Here is an 18,471-nt window from a genome sequence, read left to right on the forward strand (position 1 = left end):
TAAACAGATGTTCAGGACCGAGTAGAACAAATGAAGCCTAACAAAGCAAACACAGCAGTCCCAGTGTTGTTTCCTACCTGTGAGCTGTCATTTCCAGTGCATCGTGACGCAGGGGGCTGCTGTGCTGAGACATGTCATGTGCAAATTGTACAAATGCTCCCTCGATAAAACGCTCAGTAATTGGGTGCGCAGCTCGAGGGAGACGTCTTAGAATAGAACTGAGAATAGCAGGAAGTGGCAGCGCTCTTGATCCTTGGTGACTAATGGTTAACGCTGTTCTTTTTCGTCATAGGTTTAATATGTGCGATCAAGGATGAAATCCTGCCTTGACAACACACTGATTCAGAGACACAAACTGCCTGCTGCTACCGCAAAGAGAACCCAGACTGTACTTGACATAGAGATGCTGGTCAGTGAGCGAAGGAGTAACTATAGTCTGAGCACAATTGCTGCCTTTATGTTCCAAACGGTGATATAAAGCCAATGTGACGCAATTGAATCAGTCTGAGACCATCAGGGCTCGTTAGTTGTGATAGAACAAGAAAACCATGTAAAGAGTTACTCCAGACCTTATATAGGTTTATTTATAGTGCCACTGCCACTGTTGTCACTTCTTTTGCTATTATGTTACTACTATTAACCTTTGACCCCACCTCAACACTTTAGGGCCAATATCTAATTCCAGGCTCTCTCCTGGGACCAACACTGCAAATAGCCCAGCCTCTCTGCAACAATAACAGAAGCCCTGTGTGTAGACTAGAAACAAGACATGACCTAGAACAGCTGGAAAGCACCGCGTCTTGTCCCATTTTAACTTAATCTTCTAAGAAATCCTATTGAAATGCATTTCTGTGCGCTGTTGTGCTGACTGACACCTGCTCAGAGCTCCCATGGGAGAGCATTCAGTCAGTCGGAGTCCATCAAGTGGCGACTGACGCGCCGACAACATGATCGGTCTCGGCTCCGCTGATCACTCGTCCCATCTCATCCCTCACGCTGGCGCTCAGGCCGCTGGTTTAATGGCTGTCAGTGCTTGTGTTTCCGCTATACATGACTCATAAATTATGGATCATCGGTTTTGTTCCCTGTTCGGAGCGTAAAACATATGAAGCGCTAGGACAAGGTAGCAGTAACATGTTCATGACCTATACAACAATAAAGGCAGTTTGACGGCTGATATCAATGAAAGTCCATTGGTTATAAAGCTCTTTTTTGTCTAAGCACTGCTGCCCCCAGCTGGTTTTAACAAGGATAATGAACATGGATGGACATATATTTCTAACTTACTATCATCAGATTGTTAATGAAGCAATTGTCAGGAAACTGTGACTGAGAACCCCCCATGTACCAGGTATCATTTTAGAAGTTAACCAACTAAAACAAAACAAGGGACAAATGCAGGATATTATTACAGCTTAGTGACTGTGACTAAAGACATGACTCAGCATTGTCCATTCAGGCCTGAAGGTCCCCACGTTAAACTAGTCATGTGGTGTAAGGTTCAGATATATTTAATTATTAGTTCACTTCACAAAGCAACACAAACACAACGTTTCATCTGTCAAAGCTGTTTTAATAGGCGTCACATGGAGGAAAAGGCTCCCGCTGTTGAAATGTTCACTCTGCCTATGTGGGCGCTGGAGAACCCCCCCCCCCCCACCCCACCCAAAGCACGTACACCGAGTGTCAACATTTGTCAGCAGCTATTCAACACAGTGTCAAAAAGTTTGTTCACAACTTCAGAATCAGTCCGGCAATTGTTACTCACAATTAGGAGGAGTCGCAAATTTCAGCCCTGTCTGCAGAACACGGTCGTCTTATCCGTTAGTTAGGGTGAGTTCACACACGCGGAGGGGCGAGACTAGTGCTAATGGGTGATGGGAGCTATGCCAGCGTTAGTCTTCCTGTGGTTTACCTGAGCTCAAAGTGATGGCTGAATTACACCGCTGCCTCTGCGCCTACACCCCGTTTAGACAAAGGAATCTGCAGCGTTCAGCACTACCTGTTAGAGAAGAGGATTTTATAGACATCTCCTATACCAAACGTTTCATTAATAAAAATACACCTGAATTCTCTCTATGTACAACAAGAACAAAACAAACAAAAAAACGTTTTTTCACCTGCATAATCAAGAGTCATTTTAATATTAGGTATAGACTTTCTGTATTAGAAATATCACTATTTGCTGAAATGAGATTCTTTCAACTAATGTAATGATCATTTCACCCATAAATCATCAAAGTACAATATTTACATATAATACAGAGGCCATTTAATCTGAAACAATATTAAAATAAATGTTTAATAGATACAAAGGTTTTTTTAATTCTATTTATATTTCAACCTTGTAAAGGAGTCCTTACGTACTCCAAAAAATGTAAAGCCATTCTCCTCTAACAAACTATTAAGTGCAAATGATTTTCTTTTTTCAATATAAAAAACTATGATTGCAGCATCCAGCGGCTGAGAGAGGGCAACAACATGCCGTTTCCCCAAGTGCTTCCAGAGCTGTCTTCAAAATATTCTGCTTGTGTTCCATCAGCGTCAATTCAAAATGTGTGTGGGGTGGGGGCAAGAATATCTGTGCAAAACACATTTGTGTGATAACTCTGATTATAGTATTAGTAAGAGAAGCAAAAACAGGATTGTGGCTGCTTTATAGACTGTCTCGGGGGTAAAGAGGAAAAATGGGGGTGTACTGCTGTTCCACAACTCCCTCATTATATTCCCTTTATCTGCAAACACAGCCCCTTGTCCTATTGAATGCCAACATAAAAATGTTAAGCTAAGGTTTTCCCACAGTGTTTAATGCTAATGCGATGTGTCTAGATCTACAGGCACAGGCACAAAGGACCAGGTACTGGAGTTTGTTACTTTCACACTAGGCTTGACATGATATGACTGCAGAATTAATGAGCCAGTCATCATCTCCCCTGGATGATTTAAAGCTTGCCCTCCTGCTTTCATTAGCACAGGCTGCACCCCGAGATGAGCGGGGCTCACAATTCTAACCCTGGTTTTATGCCAACGTCCGTTACCCAAACATAAGCAGTAACAGAAAAGAGAGCATGTAGGTGGTTCTACTAACGAAAAGGAAGGTGCCACTGAAGACCGTGTTGTGTGTGACAGTGTGTGAAGAAGCGCTGCAGGGCCTTGGCCTTGGTCATCCCCATCTCTGTTGCATGGAGCTGTCATTAGCAGCGCCAGCACTGGGGCTATACTACTGTTCCACTGGGGGAGTTGGCTGGGTTGTTTTGAGATGATAGCAATCCCTGTGGAGAGACAGACAACACACATACGTAACATAACTGAGAAGATGACTACAATACAAGAGGAAGAACTGTGAGGCCGCAAGGTCTACTGATAAAGAAGACGTGCTATTACGTTACCCATCACAAGGCCGGGGGGCTTTTCTAAACAGATGTGTTAACAGCCTCCGAACGCAGCAAAACGTTCAAATGCTTGTACTCCGAACAGTGTTGGTTATGAGGTGTCACATGACAGTGTCCTCGAGTTGCCTTTCACTCACCACTTTCCCCGGCCTAGCCCATGTGCAAACGAAACCCTCCTGACAGGCTGTTACCAAACAGTCCTCAAGGAAGATTAACACAGTGAGTCTCTCGTGAGCGATCTTCTTGCACACCAGCGGCTCCAGCAGCGGCACCTCCTCCATGCGTGGGCACAGAGTGGTGCCTAGAGTCTTAGCCACGTCGGCTTTCGCTGTCCGTGACGAGCTTAGCTGGTTGAGCTTGTCGCTGCTCTTGCTGTTGATATGGCCCATGCTGTGGTTCCTTTTGTGGTCCTTCTCGTGGCGCTCCTTCCGTGACTCGTGTAACGACAGTGTCGCAAACTTGCTGACCCCAGTGGCGATGAAGGAACTGTCCATGATGCTATTGCCCTTGGTGGTAGTGGTGGTGGTGCTGCTGCTGTTACTGCTGCTGCTGCCCGTGTGACTGTTGGGTGTGCTGCCACCTGCAGGATTGGAGGAGTGTGGTAGGCTATTGGAGCGAGGCAGGGTGTTGGGGAGGGAGTTCGCTGGGTTACCACCAGAGCTACTATTGCTCACAGTGTCTTTACCATTAGTGCCACTAGGATTACTGGTGGTGGAAGATACAGTAGTATTTTGTCCAGTGGGTGGAGGGCTTGTTGCGCTCATGACATTGGTGTGAGTCCTTGTACGAGACAAAGGGAGATGAGGAAAAAGAATGTCTTCTGTGAGGTCCCACAGACACAGCTGGGTATCCTGGCCCACTGAGCCAAACCTGTAGGTCACACTGACGGGTCTACTGTCTGTAGAGTTTCTCTTGGAAAGCCGAGACTGAGCGCTGTTAGCTCTGTCTCGACCTGTGCCAAAATGAATCTGCTCATGGAAGTCCTCGTCGCTGCCACTAAACTCTGGAGGGGGTTCCCCGTCCTCCACGCTGGTAGTACAGTGGTCAAATGCCACCACACTCACCCATGACTTGTGACCATGACCCCGTGCGATCACTCTGCAGTCTGAAAAGGACCATACTGTCACCAGGTCATCCTCCCCTCCTGCCACAATATATCGTCCATCTGGGCTCCAGCACACACACAGTAAGCCACCGAAGTAGCTCTTCATTGTTCCATGGAGCTCTGCAGCGTCAAAGCCAAATACCCGTAGGAAGCCATCCTGGCTCGCACACGCCAAAAACTTGCCATCTGGGGAAAAGGCAAACTCGTTAAGCGCCCCTTCACCCACTGTCCAGCGCAGGAGCGGGTTACGAGCCGACTTGCTCTTGCAGGTGTGCACAGCATAGTTTTCACCCTGCTTTAGAAGCTGGTAGTGAGGTGCAGTGGTGCCACAGGTGTTTTCCACATTGTACAGGTACATGCTGCCACTGGAATGTGCCACCAGAAACAGGCTCTCTGACCCAGGAACCCATCGTACACATGTCACCCTCGACTTGTCTATAAGTCTCTGGGGAGGGGGAGAGAATCAGAGAGAACACAAGAGAAACTGGTCAGCTAGTCCTTTATTACTGTATTAGTAGTAGACCCAGTGAACTATGGCAACCATTATTATATGCAAAACAGCAGAAACCTGTTCGCAAATATTAAAGCAAGACTGACTGGAACCCACCTCTTCATTGAATAGTTTGCTGGTTTCCTTCTTTATTGGGTCTATGAGCTGCACTTGCCCAGCCGAGAAACCCACCAGCAGGGAGACGCTCTCTGCTGTAGCTGTGAGTGGGTTGAAATCATGACACGTGGGCTGCGTTCCTTTGTATATCCGTTTGTCTATGGGTTTGCTAAGGTCTGCAGCCTAAAAACAACAAGTACACACAGGTAAGTAGCTTTACAGTGGGAATACACATATACTGTAAGCTCATATTTATTGGGTTTGGACATTTAAACAAAATGATTTTAATAGACACGTACAGTATTTCAACACTATGGCAGTCAGACAATGCAGAATTACTTTTAAAATTGTGATCGCAATAACACACGTGACCCAAACATGATGCAATGTGATATATAAAGAGATCCGCTAAACTGGTAGATAATACATAACAGATCTGGTATTGGACCAGAAAAAAAATAGTTATTTTTATGCTTAACTGCTGCAAGTCTTGTGTCTATTTTAGGACATTGAAGTAGAAATGGAGGAAGCGAAAGGGGATCTAACTAGGGAGCTAACCCTTGTGTCAGAGCAAGGCAGCTTTCAATAAAATAAAGCGTCAGAAATTCGTAAGCATTTCAGTAATGCTGAAACATTAAACACAAGCTGAGTCACATAACCAGGCTGTTTGTGTGACAGTGTCTAGGTCAGTGTGGAGAAGGAAGTGAATGCAGATCTTTAACAAATGTCACTATATTTGTCATGCTGTCATAAAGCCAACATTACTTTCAAGCGCTGGATTGTTTTTAGTCTTCGTACGCTATCTTTCGCTGGGCCGAGGGAGATTTGCACTGGGTATTGCCCACATCTGAAAACCAACAACAGGGTTCTCATTATGAAACAAGGCTGCTATTGTTAGACTGAGTATTCTGTAGCTGCTACAGGGGCAAGCACATCACCAGCCTGACCGTCACAGTCCACATCCAACAGCTAAACACCCAACACTGCTTACAGCAATGACATCATCACTTAATACATCCACACGGTGGATTGCACTGCAACAAACCCAAAGCAGCGAGTCCACGCATATGTGCACCACGTACAAACACATCATCTGACACTACTGCTAGCTGGCACTGTTGACAACTTGCTGCTCACATATGAGATTAGCCCCACGATATGAAGGAGACGGGGAAAGGAACACGTAAAAAATAATTACTAATCTGTCGTCACGTTTTACAGCTCGCTGGCGAATTCCACGTCACACGGCAACTTTGAAGCCCACGCTCTCATCAGGGCAAAAACAACTGTGGCGATGTTAGCCACGGATGCTAACAGGCTCCCAACTTAGCTTGGTGTGCTACATGGCCTTGTCCTGACAATCTGCGCACTTCAATGACAGCAGCTATGAGGGGTGACAGCCTGGATGCAACACGTTTCAAGACGCCAACCCAGGGAGCTGCTTCTGCGCAGCGCTGGCGTCGCCGCTGCACTCGATATTGTTTACCTTTCTCACGCCTTTGTAGATATAAAAGTACAGTTCCCGGCCCACATTGAAACAGATCCTGTCGCCGTTGCCGGACTGGTCGTTTACATTGACGAAGGAGACCTTGACGGGATTGGAGCCCTGCGAGTTGAAAGGCACCCTGTTCGGGCGGCTGTATTCGGAGTGAGTGAGGAGTTTGTAGACGCCTTCTCGTGTGGTGAATTGAGTTTTAATCTCGTTCATCTCCTTCCCTCCTCCCTCCGCCGCCATCTTGAAAATTGGCGTTCATCCTTGTGCCATCCCCGGATGTAGCCCACGGCGCATGCGTTCGACCGTTAAAGTCCAGTGGCCATGCGTGCGGTGAAATATAAAGTCATGTGCGGCAGCGGTACAACGTAGAAATAATAACAGAAGGTATGAGAGTAGGAAATGCGCGTTAAAGGTCTTATAATGAATTAAGAGACAACGTAATTGAACAAAAAAAAATAACGCTGCTTGTGTTGTTTTTTTAAAGTCACTACTACAAGTCTAAGGCTAAACATAAACGGTTATGTAACACTTGGCATTCTTAGTATAGCTTTATAAAACCACCCAAAGAGAAACATACTATAGACTATACTATACTATAAAAAAACAATACATATAATAACCTACAGCCGCACTGGAAGCATCAATTTCTCACATTCGTTTTGACATCCGTTTTGCGCAAGCACAACTTGTCAGCTGTAACAATTCAACTATGATGACCCTGTCTGTGAGAAGATCATCTTTCAGTGATTGCGACAGATCCCTTAGTTCCTCCGTCACACTGATGCGCAGTTTCTGGTAGCGTCTAGCATCGTCTGGCAACGTTTAGATTGCGTAACATATCTGAAGTAAATGTGAAACACTGCCCCCTTTTGGACAGAGATGGTCATGGTTGATCACGTCAAACCAGATCTTTCTAGGCTTCTTTTTTACACACATTTGTGTTCGCTGTGTTCTTACTATATTAATTTTATTACATCCATCCAAATCTCCACATTTCACTTCATTCAACTAAGCCTCTGACTCTGTCAATTCAGTTTTCAGTATTCAATATCTTAGTAACTATCCACCCTGCATTTCATGAAACTGGAAAGTGTTTGTGTCTCTATGTTTTCACAAGATATTATTGTTATGCATTTATTATGATACCGTCTATTTTAGTCTTTAGTAAATGAATGCAGATTCAGTTTCAATATAATGCTCTATACAATTATGTTTATGCTAACAAACTGTTAAGTGGGGCCTATAGTATTATTCAACCTTTCATTCATATTCTGTGGTTTGTGAAATATTGTCAGTCTGTGAGGTTTAAAATTAGTTTAACAGCATTACATAAAGTAAAAGCAGTAATACTTAAAAGTACAGGAAAGTTGACCACAAATAAGGTTTTATTAAACTGCTGCACCAGTTCATTGTTCTTGATTATTTAAAAATGTTGAAGCAGACACTTTTACATGTGTGAGATGTTTGTTTTACTCCAACCTTATACGCCTAAAAAAGAAAAAGCTCTATAAGTAGCCCGACAACATGTGTGATAGCAGCTGATAGCGCGGGCGAAGCACAGCTGTGATGCTGCAGCGTGGTACGGAGCGGCCACGCAGGCTATCAGACAGGCCCTCGCTGTGAGTGACAGGCACTCCTTGTGACTCTGCAGCCCTAAAAGGGCACACAGGCTTTAGGGCTCTGGTGTCCACCTCCCCCGTTACTGTGGTGCACGTATCTTCCAGAAGCTTCCGAATGGGCGCTTCGAGAAACCAGCCCTGAAGTATAAAAAGAGGAACGCGTGTCTTTGGGGCCTGCATAGAGACAAACACACCCAGAGAGACTTACTGCCCACAGGAGCTGCAGCGAAGCTCACAGTTGAAGCTCTTCAGGAGAAGACGACGAGCTCAGATAAACCTTTAACGACCGTCCTCAATATATCCAAGGTAAGTACAGAGCACCTGAATTCAAACACAGCAGTAGCAATGAATTAGTAGTGTACAGAATTGCCTAAATGGTAGAGAGAGGGAGGCTCAAATGGGTTAAATCAGAGCTGCCTTTTTATCATTAGTGTCCTTGAGGGCGACGGCATGTGAGCATATCTTAGATAAATATGAAAACAGGAGAGTTATTGGTGCCTTTGAAGATTAATTGTAATGTTTGTACAATCTTGAATTGTTAACATGTAACTGAGGAATTGAAGAATTGCTACTGCAACTTCAACTGCTTAGTATTAATAAGGAGCAGATTTGTGTGCTGTTTTTTTTCAGTCAATGGTATAATTTGGACTGCACTTTAACAAATCTGTTGAATGGCACATGGGGGGAACTGTGGGGGTCAGGAAGGAGCATCGGGACTCCGCCCTGTTTCAGAATGGCCACATGGCCGAGTTTGATTGACAGATTGAACAGATGCTCCTCCACCATCAGCTGCAGCCACGAGGTTCCCTTTAGCAACGGGGGAGGACAAATATTCCACATTAAAGAACAAGAATAAACACTCATGCATCTAATTTTATACTTATGAATTAATAGCATTATTAGGAATTTGAAGTAGGTCTTTATTAAACACATCATACATCCGTTTCTCTAGATGCCTGAGAACGCTGGACATGTTATGGAGGAGGAGGTGGAGACCTTTGCGTTTCAAGCTGAGATTGCTCAGCTCATGTCCCTTATCATCAACACGTTCTATTCAAATAAAGAGATCTTCCTCAGAGAGCTCATCTCCAACTCCTCAGATGTAAGAAACACACCCCTCCACTATCACTTATTCCCTGTTTTGTAACAAGTGTTAATGCCAATATCACAATTTTATCACACAGGCCCTGGACAAAATCAGATATGAAAGCCTGACTGATCCTAGCCGGCTTGAGTCCTGCAAGGATCTGAAGATTGAAATCACGCCTGACCTGCACGCTCGCACCCTGACCCTGGTCGACACAGGTATCGGCATGACCAAGGCTGACCTTATCAACAACCTGGGCACCATCGCAAAGTCTGGCACCAAGGCTTTCATGGAGGCTCTTCAGGCCGGCGCTGACATCTCTATGATCGGTCAGTTCGGCGTTGGCTTCTACTCCGCCTACCTGGTGGCTGAGAAGGTGACGGTGATCACCAAGCACAATGACGACGAGCAGTACGTGTGGGAATCTGCAGCCGGAGGCTCGTTCACAGTCAAACCTGACACCGGTGAGTTCCGTTTTCCTAACTGATACGTTAACCAATCATCTGCAAAATCAATTAATCAGATGATGTTATTGCTACTTTTAGGAGAGCCCATAGGAAGAGGCACAAAAGTCATCCTTCATCTCAAAGAAGATCAGACAGAGTACTGCGAGGAGAAGCGCATCAAAGAAGTTGTGAAGAAGCACTCACAGTTCATTGGCTACCCAATTACACTTTTTGTAAGTCCAACATTAACAACAGCAACATCACCTTTCATTTATACTCACACAATGAAATGCAATGGTTCCTAAATCGCCACTATTTTTCACTCGCTCAAGGTGGAGAAGACAAGAGAGAAGGAAGTGGCCCTTGAAGAGGGCGAAAAGGAAGAGGAGGTTGAGAAAGACGCCGCCGAGAACAAGGACAAACCCAAGATCGAAGATGTCGGCTCAGACGAGGACGAAGACTCAAAGGAGAACAAGAACAAGAGGAAGAAGAAGGTGAAAGAGAAGTACATTGATGCCCAGGAGCTGAACAAGACCAAGCCTATCTGGACCCGTAACCCCGATGACATCACCAACGAGGAGTACGGAGAGTTCTACAAGAGTCTCACCAACGACTGGGAGGACCACCTGGCAGTCAAGGTAGGCATAATATGAAACGCAGTACTGTATACAGACAGTCATGGATCGTCACTATTTGCTGCCAAATTCACACTTTGTTTTTTTTCTCGTAGCATTTCTCAGTGGAAGGTCAGCTGGAGTTCCGTGCCCTCCTGTTTGTACCAAGAAGAGCTGCGTTTGACCTCTTTGAGAACAAGAAGAAGAGAAACAACATCAAGCTGTACGTCCGCAGGGTCTTCATCATGGACAACTGTGAAGAGCTGATTCCAGAGTACCTCAGTAAGTAACATACATCACTACTCACTTTAGGTAGAGTTGTCTAAGGTATTTGTGGCCTTACTGCAGAATACCTGTAGTCTGATGGCTAATCAGTAGTTGTCTTCCCTTTTCAGATTTCATTAAGGGTGTGGTGGACTCTGAGGATCTGCCTCTAAACATCTCTAGAGAAATGCTGCAGCAGAGCAAGATCCTGAAGGTCATCCGCAAGAACCTGGTCAAGAAGTGCCTCGAACTTTTCACTGAACTGTCTGAGGACAAGGACAACTACAAGAAGTTCTACGAGCAGTTCTCAAAGAACATCAAGGTAGGAGGAAATACTGAATAAAAGACTTCAACCCCCCAATAGGTAATGATGAGGTTTGGCTTCAATTGTAATATTATGTCCCTTTTTATCATAGCTTGGCATCCATGAGGACTCACAGAATAGGAAGAAGCTGGCTGAGCTGCTGCGATACTACACCTCAGCCTCTGGAGATGAGATGGTTTCCCTCAAAGACTATGTCTCTCGCATGAAGGACAACCAGAATCACATCTACTACATCACTGGTAAACATTCTTCTCATCTTTTATCAACATCATTACTCCACAAGCCTCCTTTGTCTCTCCTTTCTCTCAACCGTTCGCCAAAAGGGGACTGAACAGATTTCAATATGTTCTTTTTACAGGTGAGACCAAAGACCAGGTGGCCAACTCCGCCTTTGTGGAGCGCCTTCGCAAAGCTGGCCTGGAGGTCATTTACATGATTGAGCCCATTGACGAGTACTGTGTCCAGCAGCTCAAGGAGTTCGATGGCAAGAACCTGGTTTCCGTGACCAAAGAGGGTCTGGAGCTCCCTGAGGATGAGGAGGAGAAGAAGAAGCAGGAGGAGCTTAAAAATAAGTTTGAGAACCTCTGCAAGATCATGAAGGACATCCTTGACAAGAAGATTGAGAAGGTAAATGGCAAATGGCATCTATTTTAATGCACAAATGCTAAAATATCAATAATAGCATAGCCAGTGTTTGACACATTTTACTATTGACAGGTCACAGTCTCCAACCGCCTGGTCTCTTCTCCTTGCTGCATCGTCACCAGCACCTACGGCTGGACGGCCAACATGGAGAGGATCATGAAGTCCCAGGCCTTGAGAGATAACTCCACCATGGGCTACATGACCGCCAAAAAGCACCTGGAGATAAACCCCCTGCATCCGATCGTGGAGACCTTGAGGGAGAAGGCGGAGGCCGACAAGAACGATAAGGCCGTGAAGGACCTGGTCATCCTGCTGTTCGAGACCGCGCTGCTGTCCTCGGGTTTCACCCTGGAGAACCCACAGACGCACGCCAACCGCATCTACAGGATGATCAAGCTGGGTCTAGGTGAGTGTCTGTTGTTTGCACAGACTCCTACTCATATATATATCGCAAGGGATTGTTTTGCTAATGCCCACACTGTCAATCACAGGCATCGATGACGACGATTCGACGGTTGAAGAAGTCATTCAGCCTGTTGAGGAGGATATGCCTGTTTTGGAAGGAGACGACGACACATCAAGAATGGAAGAAGTTGACTAAAAACTTAACAGACTTGTTTTTTTATTAGATTTTTTTGTAAATTGTTGCTATTCAAATTGTCATTTCATTCATTAATTGAATAAACAATATATTTACACTGTTTTTATCATGAAACCATAAGAGTAATATATTGTTACTGGGAAGACTACTAATATTACTCATTTTGTATGTAATGCAGTAGAATTTGTAATAAAATGTATTCAGATATAATGATTATGAGTCTTTTTTCCTAAAATGTATTTTGTTTCAGCTTTGATTCATTCTTTGTTTTATTCGATTTAGTGGATTTTTTTGCCAACGAACGCTGCATGATTCCGATCATCTCTCCGAAACTTCTAGCCAAGCACGCCAGGCTCACGCGGCGACGTCTAAGCCCTCCTCGAGTCCCTCCTCCTCCAGCCAATGGAGTGAGAGGAGTGTGCGGACACGCTTGATTGGCAGCGCGCTGGACCTATCGTCGTGGAGTGTGGAGCCGACGATTCCAGACGGTTCTGGAAGCTCGTGTCGGGATTTCTCGAACTGTCAGACCGTCTACAAAAGCGCGCAGCGCCAGAGCTCCGGCAGATAACGAGACGAGGCGGGTGGACTGCGATACAGAGGCGGCGAACACGTACTTCTCAGCGGGCTTCACTTCACATTGAGGACCAAGGTAAATGAATGGAGTCTGTGTTTAAGTATAACACTACAGAGATGCTAACTGATGTCTGGAGCGTTGCACCACTGACATGCGTTTTAGCTAATGGCAGCTTAATTTGTCGAAACGTCTCAGCTAATCGGGAAAATTAACGTTATATGATGAAAATGAAGGTGAAACAACTGTCAATGTTAAGGAACTAAGTACATGCAGTAATTGTGCTTTAACGATTTTAACGTTACTGTTTTATCTTTAGTGTCCATTTGACCGTTTCTCCATATTTGACGTCAATGCCAGTATAAGTAATTAGAGCTCGACTGTTGTCGCTTATTAGTACATGTTCAACTTTGCCCAGTGTTTCCGTGACAAATCCAGTCCATCTCACCTCTGCCCTCCATGAGGACGCCAGACAGCGGCTTCAGTGCCACATGGCTCATTCATTGTCCAGTGACAGGACGTGGTTTGATTGAGTTGATGCGTCCTCGTGAATCTGTGTGGGATTGTAGTGAGGCACGTTGCTGAGCTCAGGTCCCCTCGTCCGCCGCCGCCGTGACTGTGGGCAGAGCGGTACAGGACGTTCGTTCATTCACAGATCCTCCTCGGGCAGCTCAGAGGAGGAGCTTTCGATCCCCATGGAAACTGCCAGAGAGTTCGAAACGCCTCTTGGTACCTTCTAGAAACTTGCGTTGCGCCTCTGTGCCCGCTAGGTGGCGTCGTTGCTGTAATGATAAACACATGTCCCAAGTGATGCAGAGAACATTTCCAATGTGTGGGAGCATGCAACAGTACTGTAATGTAACTACAGCTTGTGCACAAGCTTTGCATTGTTTATAATTTCAGACATGCATCATGAAGCGACTACCTTCTAGTCAGAATCATAGTTTTAGTATCATTTGCTAGAGAAGGATTATAGAGAATGTGGAACAGTGTGCAGAACTGGATGTTCTGTTTACACTACTGTGTTGCACAAGTGAACATGAAGCCTTTTCTGATGTAGGCTCTCTTTGCCCTTCATTACCTGAATTAATTATCTGGTGGCATTGACGTCGTCGTAATTAAGCGCGCATGGTGTGACCTTTAGGATGTACACGTAGCCTGAATGTGATGATCAGTGTCGGATGTGATGATCAAGCAAAATAATATTGCACCTGCAATAATGAAAACTAAAATGAACCATCTCAACATGTGAAAAAAAAACAGTGTTGCAATAGCTACATAGCTGTGTAACTTGTGCTTGAGATGATATGAAGATGACACTTCATTTTTTTTTTTTTTTTTTTTTTTTTTTTTTTTTTTTATCATCTCTGGTTAGATGCCTGAAGCACATGACCAACCAATGGAGGAGGAGGCAGAAACCTTCGCATTCCAAGCTGAGATTGCTCAGCTGATGTCGCTGATCATCAACACATTCTATTCCAACAAAGAAATCTTTCTCAGGGAGTTAATCTCCAACTCCTCAGATGTAAGTATTTGTGTAAAGCTATCTATTAATCCCATGGAAGTCACAAATTTGTATATACTCTAAATTTTAAATAATGAACAGTCTATCTTAACAATACGCCAGCCATTTTGTTTTAGTTTATGTTTTAACTTCAATATTGTTCTTTTTTTTTTTTTTTTTTCTCCACCACTTCCAGGCACTGGACAAAATCCGCTATGAGAGCCTCACTGATCCTACTAAGCTAGACACTGGCAAAGACCTAAAAATTGAAGTAATTCCCAACAAACAGGAGCGCACCCTCACCCTGATCGACACAGGTATCGGCATGACCAAGGCTGACCTCATCAACAACCTGGGCACCATCGCAAAGTCTGGCACCAAGGCTTTCATGGAGGCTCTGCAGGCCGGCGCTGACATCTCTATGATCGGTCAGTTCGGCGTTGGCTTCTACTCTGCCTACCTGGTGGCTGAGAAGGTGACTGTGATCACCAAGCACAATGACGACGAGCAGTATGCCTGGGAATCATCTGCTGGTGGCTCATTCACAGTTAAAGTGGATAACAGTAAGTACGCAACTATTTGTTTTGTACTTAGTTAGGACTTAGATTAATGCCTTTAGGGCTACAAAAATTAGTTTGCTCTGATTCATTCTTTCCTTGTACAGCTGAGCCAATGGGGCGTGGCACTAAGGTGGTCCTGCACTTGAAAGAGGACCAGACAGAATACCTTGAGGAGAGAAGAATTAAGGAAATTGTGAAAAAGCACTCGCAGTTTATTGGCTATCCCATTACACTCTTTGTAAGTACTTTACTTGCCCAAATGAGTGGTTGCGGTTGACACTACATAAACTGGTGAAGTTTCACTTATTATGGCAAGTGACTGATTTGTATAATATTTCAGGTGGAGAAAGAGCGTGACAAGGAAGTGAGTGATGATGAGGCAGAGGAGGAGGAGAAGGAAAAAGACAAGGATGAGGAGGAGAAGAGTGAGGACAAGCCTGACATCGAAGATGTTGGGTCAGATGAGGAGCAAGACCATGACAAGTCTTCAGATAAGAAAAAGAAGAAGAAGATCAAGGAAAAGTACATTGATCAGGAGGAGCTGAACAAGACCAAGCCTCTGTGGACCCGCAACCCCGATGACATCACTAATGAAGAGTACGGAGAGTTCTACAAGAGTCTCACCAACGACTGGGAGGACCACCTGGCAGTCAAGGTTAGTCTGTCTATATGCAATAGTTGTCTGTTGGCATTCTAACATAAGCAATTCCTATTCTTCCTAAAAAGTCCTATTCAGTCAAACTTAAATGGGACTAAAGAATGCAAACCTTTTTTCCAACAGCACTTTTCTGTAGAGGGTCAGCTGGAGTTCCGCGCCCTGCTCTTTGTGCCGCGGCGTGCTCCCTTCGACCTCTTTGAGAACAAGAAGAAGAAGAACAACATTAAGCTCTACGTGCGCAGAGTCTTCATTATGGACAACTGTGATGAGCTCATTCCAGAATATCTCAGTGAGTATTAATCCAGATTATGTCTTGATGGACTACTTTTAGTAGTTTTTTCAGGGTGTAAATTGTACCCATAACAAAATAGTTCATTTTGGTACTTTTTTCATTAATTATTTGGTTTTCCTTTTTAAAATCTAGATTTCATTAAGGGTGTGGTGGACTCTGAGGATCTGCCTCTGAACATCTCCAGAGAAATGCTGCAGCAGAGCAAGATCCTGAAGGTCATCCGCAAGAACCTGGTCAAGAAGTGCCTTGAACTTTTCACTGAACTGTCTGAGGACAAGGACAACTACAAAAAGTATTACGAGCAGTTCTCAAAGAACATCAAGGTAGGATAGGATATTTAGTAGGAGGAAATACTAAATTACTTCAACCCCCCAGTGGGTAAAGATAACATTCAGCTTCAATTGTAATATCATGTGTTCTTTTTTCATACCATAGCTTGGCATCCATGAGGACTCACAGAATAGGAAGAAGCTGGCTGAGTTGCTGCGATACTACACCTCAGCCTCTGGAGATGAGATGGTTTCCCTCAAAGACTATGTTACACGCATGAAAGACAACCAGAAACACATCTACTACATCACTGGTAAACATTCCAGTCAGCTTTTAAATATTTAAATATCAGAATATTAAACGTTGGGTAAAATGTACTATGATATTAATTCAGTGTGACATTTCCATATGTGTGTTTCAGGTGAGACCAAAGACCAGGTCGCCAACTCTGCTTTTGTGGAGCGCCTTCGCAAAGCTGGCCTGGAGGTCATTTACATGATTGAGCCCATTGACGAGTACTGTGTCCAGCAGCTCAAGGAGTTTGAGGGGAAGAACCTGGTTTCCGTGACCAAAGAGGGTCTGGAGCTCCCTGAGGATGAGGAGGAGAAGAAGAAACAGGAAGAGAAGAAGACTCAGTTTGAGAACCTCTGCAAGATCATGAAGGACATCTTGGAGAAGAAAGTAGAGAAGGTGAGCACATGCATAAAACGTATAATTTAACCTATTACGTGGTCACCATAATATTGTGTACAACTTTCAGACAGACCTTGTTACCAATTGAAATTACTCTGTACAGGTCACAGTCTCCAACCGCCTGGTCTCTTCTCCTTGCTGCATCGTCACAAGCACCTACGGCTGGACGGCCAACATGGAGAGGATCATGAAAGCCCAGGCGCTGAGAGATAACTCCACCATGGGCTACATGGCTGCTAAAAAGCACCTTGAGATCAACCCTGACCACCCCATCGTGGAGACCCTGAGGCAGAAGGCAGAGGCTGATAAGAATGATAAGTCCGTGAAGGACCTGGTCATCCTCCTGTTTGAGACTGCGCTGCTGTCCTCAGGATTTACCCTGGATGACCCCCAGACCCACTCCAACCGCATCTACAGGATGATCAAACTGGGTCTAGGTAATTATTCGTTTATTACTCTTTTAACCTTCTAACAAATTACTCATTTGTTGCTTTAGGGTCATCGTCACTGACATATCCTTGGCTTTTTCTTTTAGGTATTGATGAAGATGACATGACACCAGAGGATGTTACCTCTGCACCTACTGAAGAAATGCCTCCTCTTGAAGGAGATGATGATGACACATCCAGGATGGAGGAAGTAGACTAAGCTTGTATATTTCTTGCTATTGTTCAGAAGTAGTGTTCTATAAATTTTCAACTTTATTGTTGTATATGAGCTTGGAATGCCACCCCTCAATACCTTCACTATCTCTTTGCATTGACTGGAAGCAGTGCAGATATAAAAACTATTAGAACTTTATTTTTTAAGTTGTCACATTTTGTATGTTCAGTTCGACCAATGTCTATGGTTTTGTATTTGACATCCTAATGTTCTTTGTGTTTAACTGTAAATATATTAGAATTGATACGGTTATATGAAATGTTGGCGAAAAATAAAAGTTTACCATGTTACCAGTTGTGTTTGCTGTTCTCTAAAATGTTTTTCTACTCAGGAATGTAAACATACAGTACAGAATGCAGGGAGAGTATACCTCAGAATAACTGTAATTTAGGAAAGCACAAACCAGAGAAGCTAAATTCAACAAATCTTCATTTGTATCTTTTTTTTTTTTTTTTTTTTATGGAGGTAACATTATTTTTCCAGTAGATGGCAGCAACACAACAAGGGAGACGCCAGGTTGAAAATTCTTGGAGCGTGTGTGGTATAAGCATGTTTACCAGCCAGAGGAAGAAATAAGTCAACAGGAAATTAAATACATACCAGAAAAATTGGTAGAAGAAACGCATGTGTGGGAAGGCGAGATATGTTAATGGACCCACAAATGTTTCCATTTTTCAACTTCTAGTCATTTTACATGCTACCATAGACATACTTGTTAATTTATTTTCTAGTGGCAAATCCTAGAGAAAATTATTTAGTCTAATAAAATGAAGAAATAATCTTCATCTTCATTACAAAAGCTGAAAGAATCAGGAAAAAACGCACATACAATTGCACAATCTTTACTCTCACACAGTTAAAATCTATTTTAACCCACATGTGAAAGGTGTCCTTAAAATTAGGTTAAATTTAGCTATTTGTTTAATAACTATGTAATTATTTTAGTTCGTTTAACGTTTTTTCGTAGCTTTTCTGTGAGAATGACAACAAACCAACATAGGTTTAGCCTGTTTCATGGCCATAAGCTCATGTGTTGTACCGCCCAGCTGTCACCAACAGG

General features: G+C 44.0%; 3 protein-coding genes and 1 long non-coding RNA gene across 5 annotated transcripts; 2 read left to right on the forward strand and 2 right to left on the reverse strand.

The window, feature by feature from the left end:
* Nucleotides 1–1,552: 1,552 nt before the first annotated feature.
* Nucleotides 1,553–7,179, reverse strand: wdr20b (WD repeat domain 20b). 2 transcript variants are annotated; one of them, XR_005897290.2, is made up of 4 exons: nucleotides 6,591–7,179; nucleotides 5,105–5,287; nucleotides 3,390–4,942; nucleotides 1,553–3,272 (listed from the first exon to the last, which is right to left on the reverse strand). XR_005897290.2 is itself a non-coding variant. In XM_029140625.3 (4 exons), the coding sequence occupies exons 1-4, from the start codon at nucleotides 6,837–6,839 to the stop codon at nucleotides 3,216–3,218; spliced, it is 1,902 nt and encodes a 633-aa protein (XP_028996458.1). In that variant the 5' UTR covers nucleotides 6,840–6,915; the 3' UTR covers nucleotides 1,553–3,215. The 2 variants fall into 2 exon arrangements, 1 of the variants encoding a protein (XP_028996458.1); XM_029140625.3 differs by having other exon boundaries at nucleotides 3,530–4,942; nucleotides 6,591–6,915.
* Nucleotides 7,180–8,388: 1,209 nt separating this feature from the next.
* On the forward strand, nucleotides 8,389–12,410 carry hsp90aa1.1 (heat shock protein 90, alpha (cytosolic), class A member 1, tandem duplicate 1). The gene is made up of 11 exons (XM_029140624.2): nucleotides 8,389–8,524; nucleotides 9,171–9,320; nucleotides 9,403–9,769; nucleotides 9,851–9,984; nucleotides 10,084–10,389; nucleotides 10,482–10,647; nucleotides 10,761–10,951; nucleotides 11,046–11,193; nucleotides 11,313–11,581; nucleotides 11,672–12,005; nucleotides 12,091–12,410. The coding sequence occupies exons 2-11, from the start codon at nucleotides 9,171–9,173 to the stop codon at nucleotides 12,198–12,200; spliced, it is 2,175 nt and encodes a 724-aa protein (XP_028996457.1). The 5' UTR covers nucleotides 8,389–8,524; the 3' UTR covers nucleotides 12,201–12,410.
* Nucleotides 8,418–14,150, reverse strand: LOC121202001 (uncharacterized). Its single transcript, XR_005897291.2, has 3 exons — nucleotides 13,853–14,150; nucleotides 13,220–13,553; nucleotides 8,418–8,539 (listed from the first exon to the last, which is right to left on the reverse strand). It is a non-coding gene; the product is annotated as an uncharacterized LOC121202001 (long non-coding RNA).
* Nucleotides 12,691–17,701, forward strand: hsp90aa1.2 (heat shock protein 90, alpha (cytosolic), class A member 1, tandem duplicate 2). Its single transcript, XM_029140623.3, has 11 exons — nucleotides 12,691–12,849; nucleotides 14,147–14,296; nucleotides 14,472–14,838; nucleotides 14,940–15,073; nucleotides 15,176–15,490; nucleotides 15,617–15,782; nucleotides 15,918–16,108; nucleotides 16,221–16,368; nucleotides 16,477–16,745; nucleotides 16,852–17,185; nucleotides 17,284–17,701. The coding sequence occupies exons 2-11, from the start codon at nucleotides 14,147–14,149 to the stop codon at nucleotides 17,394–17,396; spliced, it is 2,187 nt and encodes a 728-aa protein (XP_028996456.1). The 5' UTR covers nucleotides 12,691–12,849; the 3' UTR covers nucleotides 17,397–17,701.
* The last annotated feature ends 770 nt before the right edge of the window (nucleotides 17,702–18,471 follow it).

Source organism: Betta splendens, chromosome 24 (assembly GCF_900634795.4).
Source record: "Betta splendens chromosome 24, fBetSpl5.4, whole genome shotgun sequence".
NCBI classification, from domain to species: Eukaryota; Metazoa; Chordata; class Actinopteri; order Anabantiformes; family Osphronemidae; genus Betta; species Betta splendens.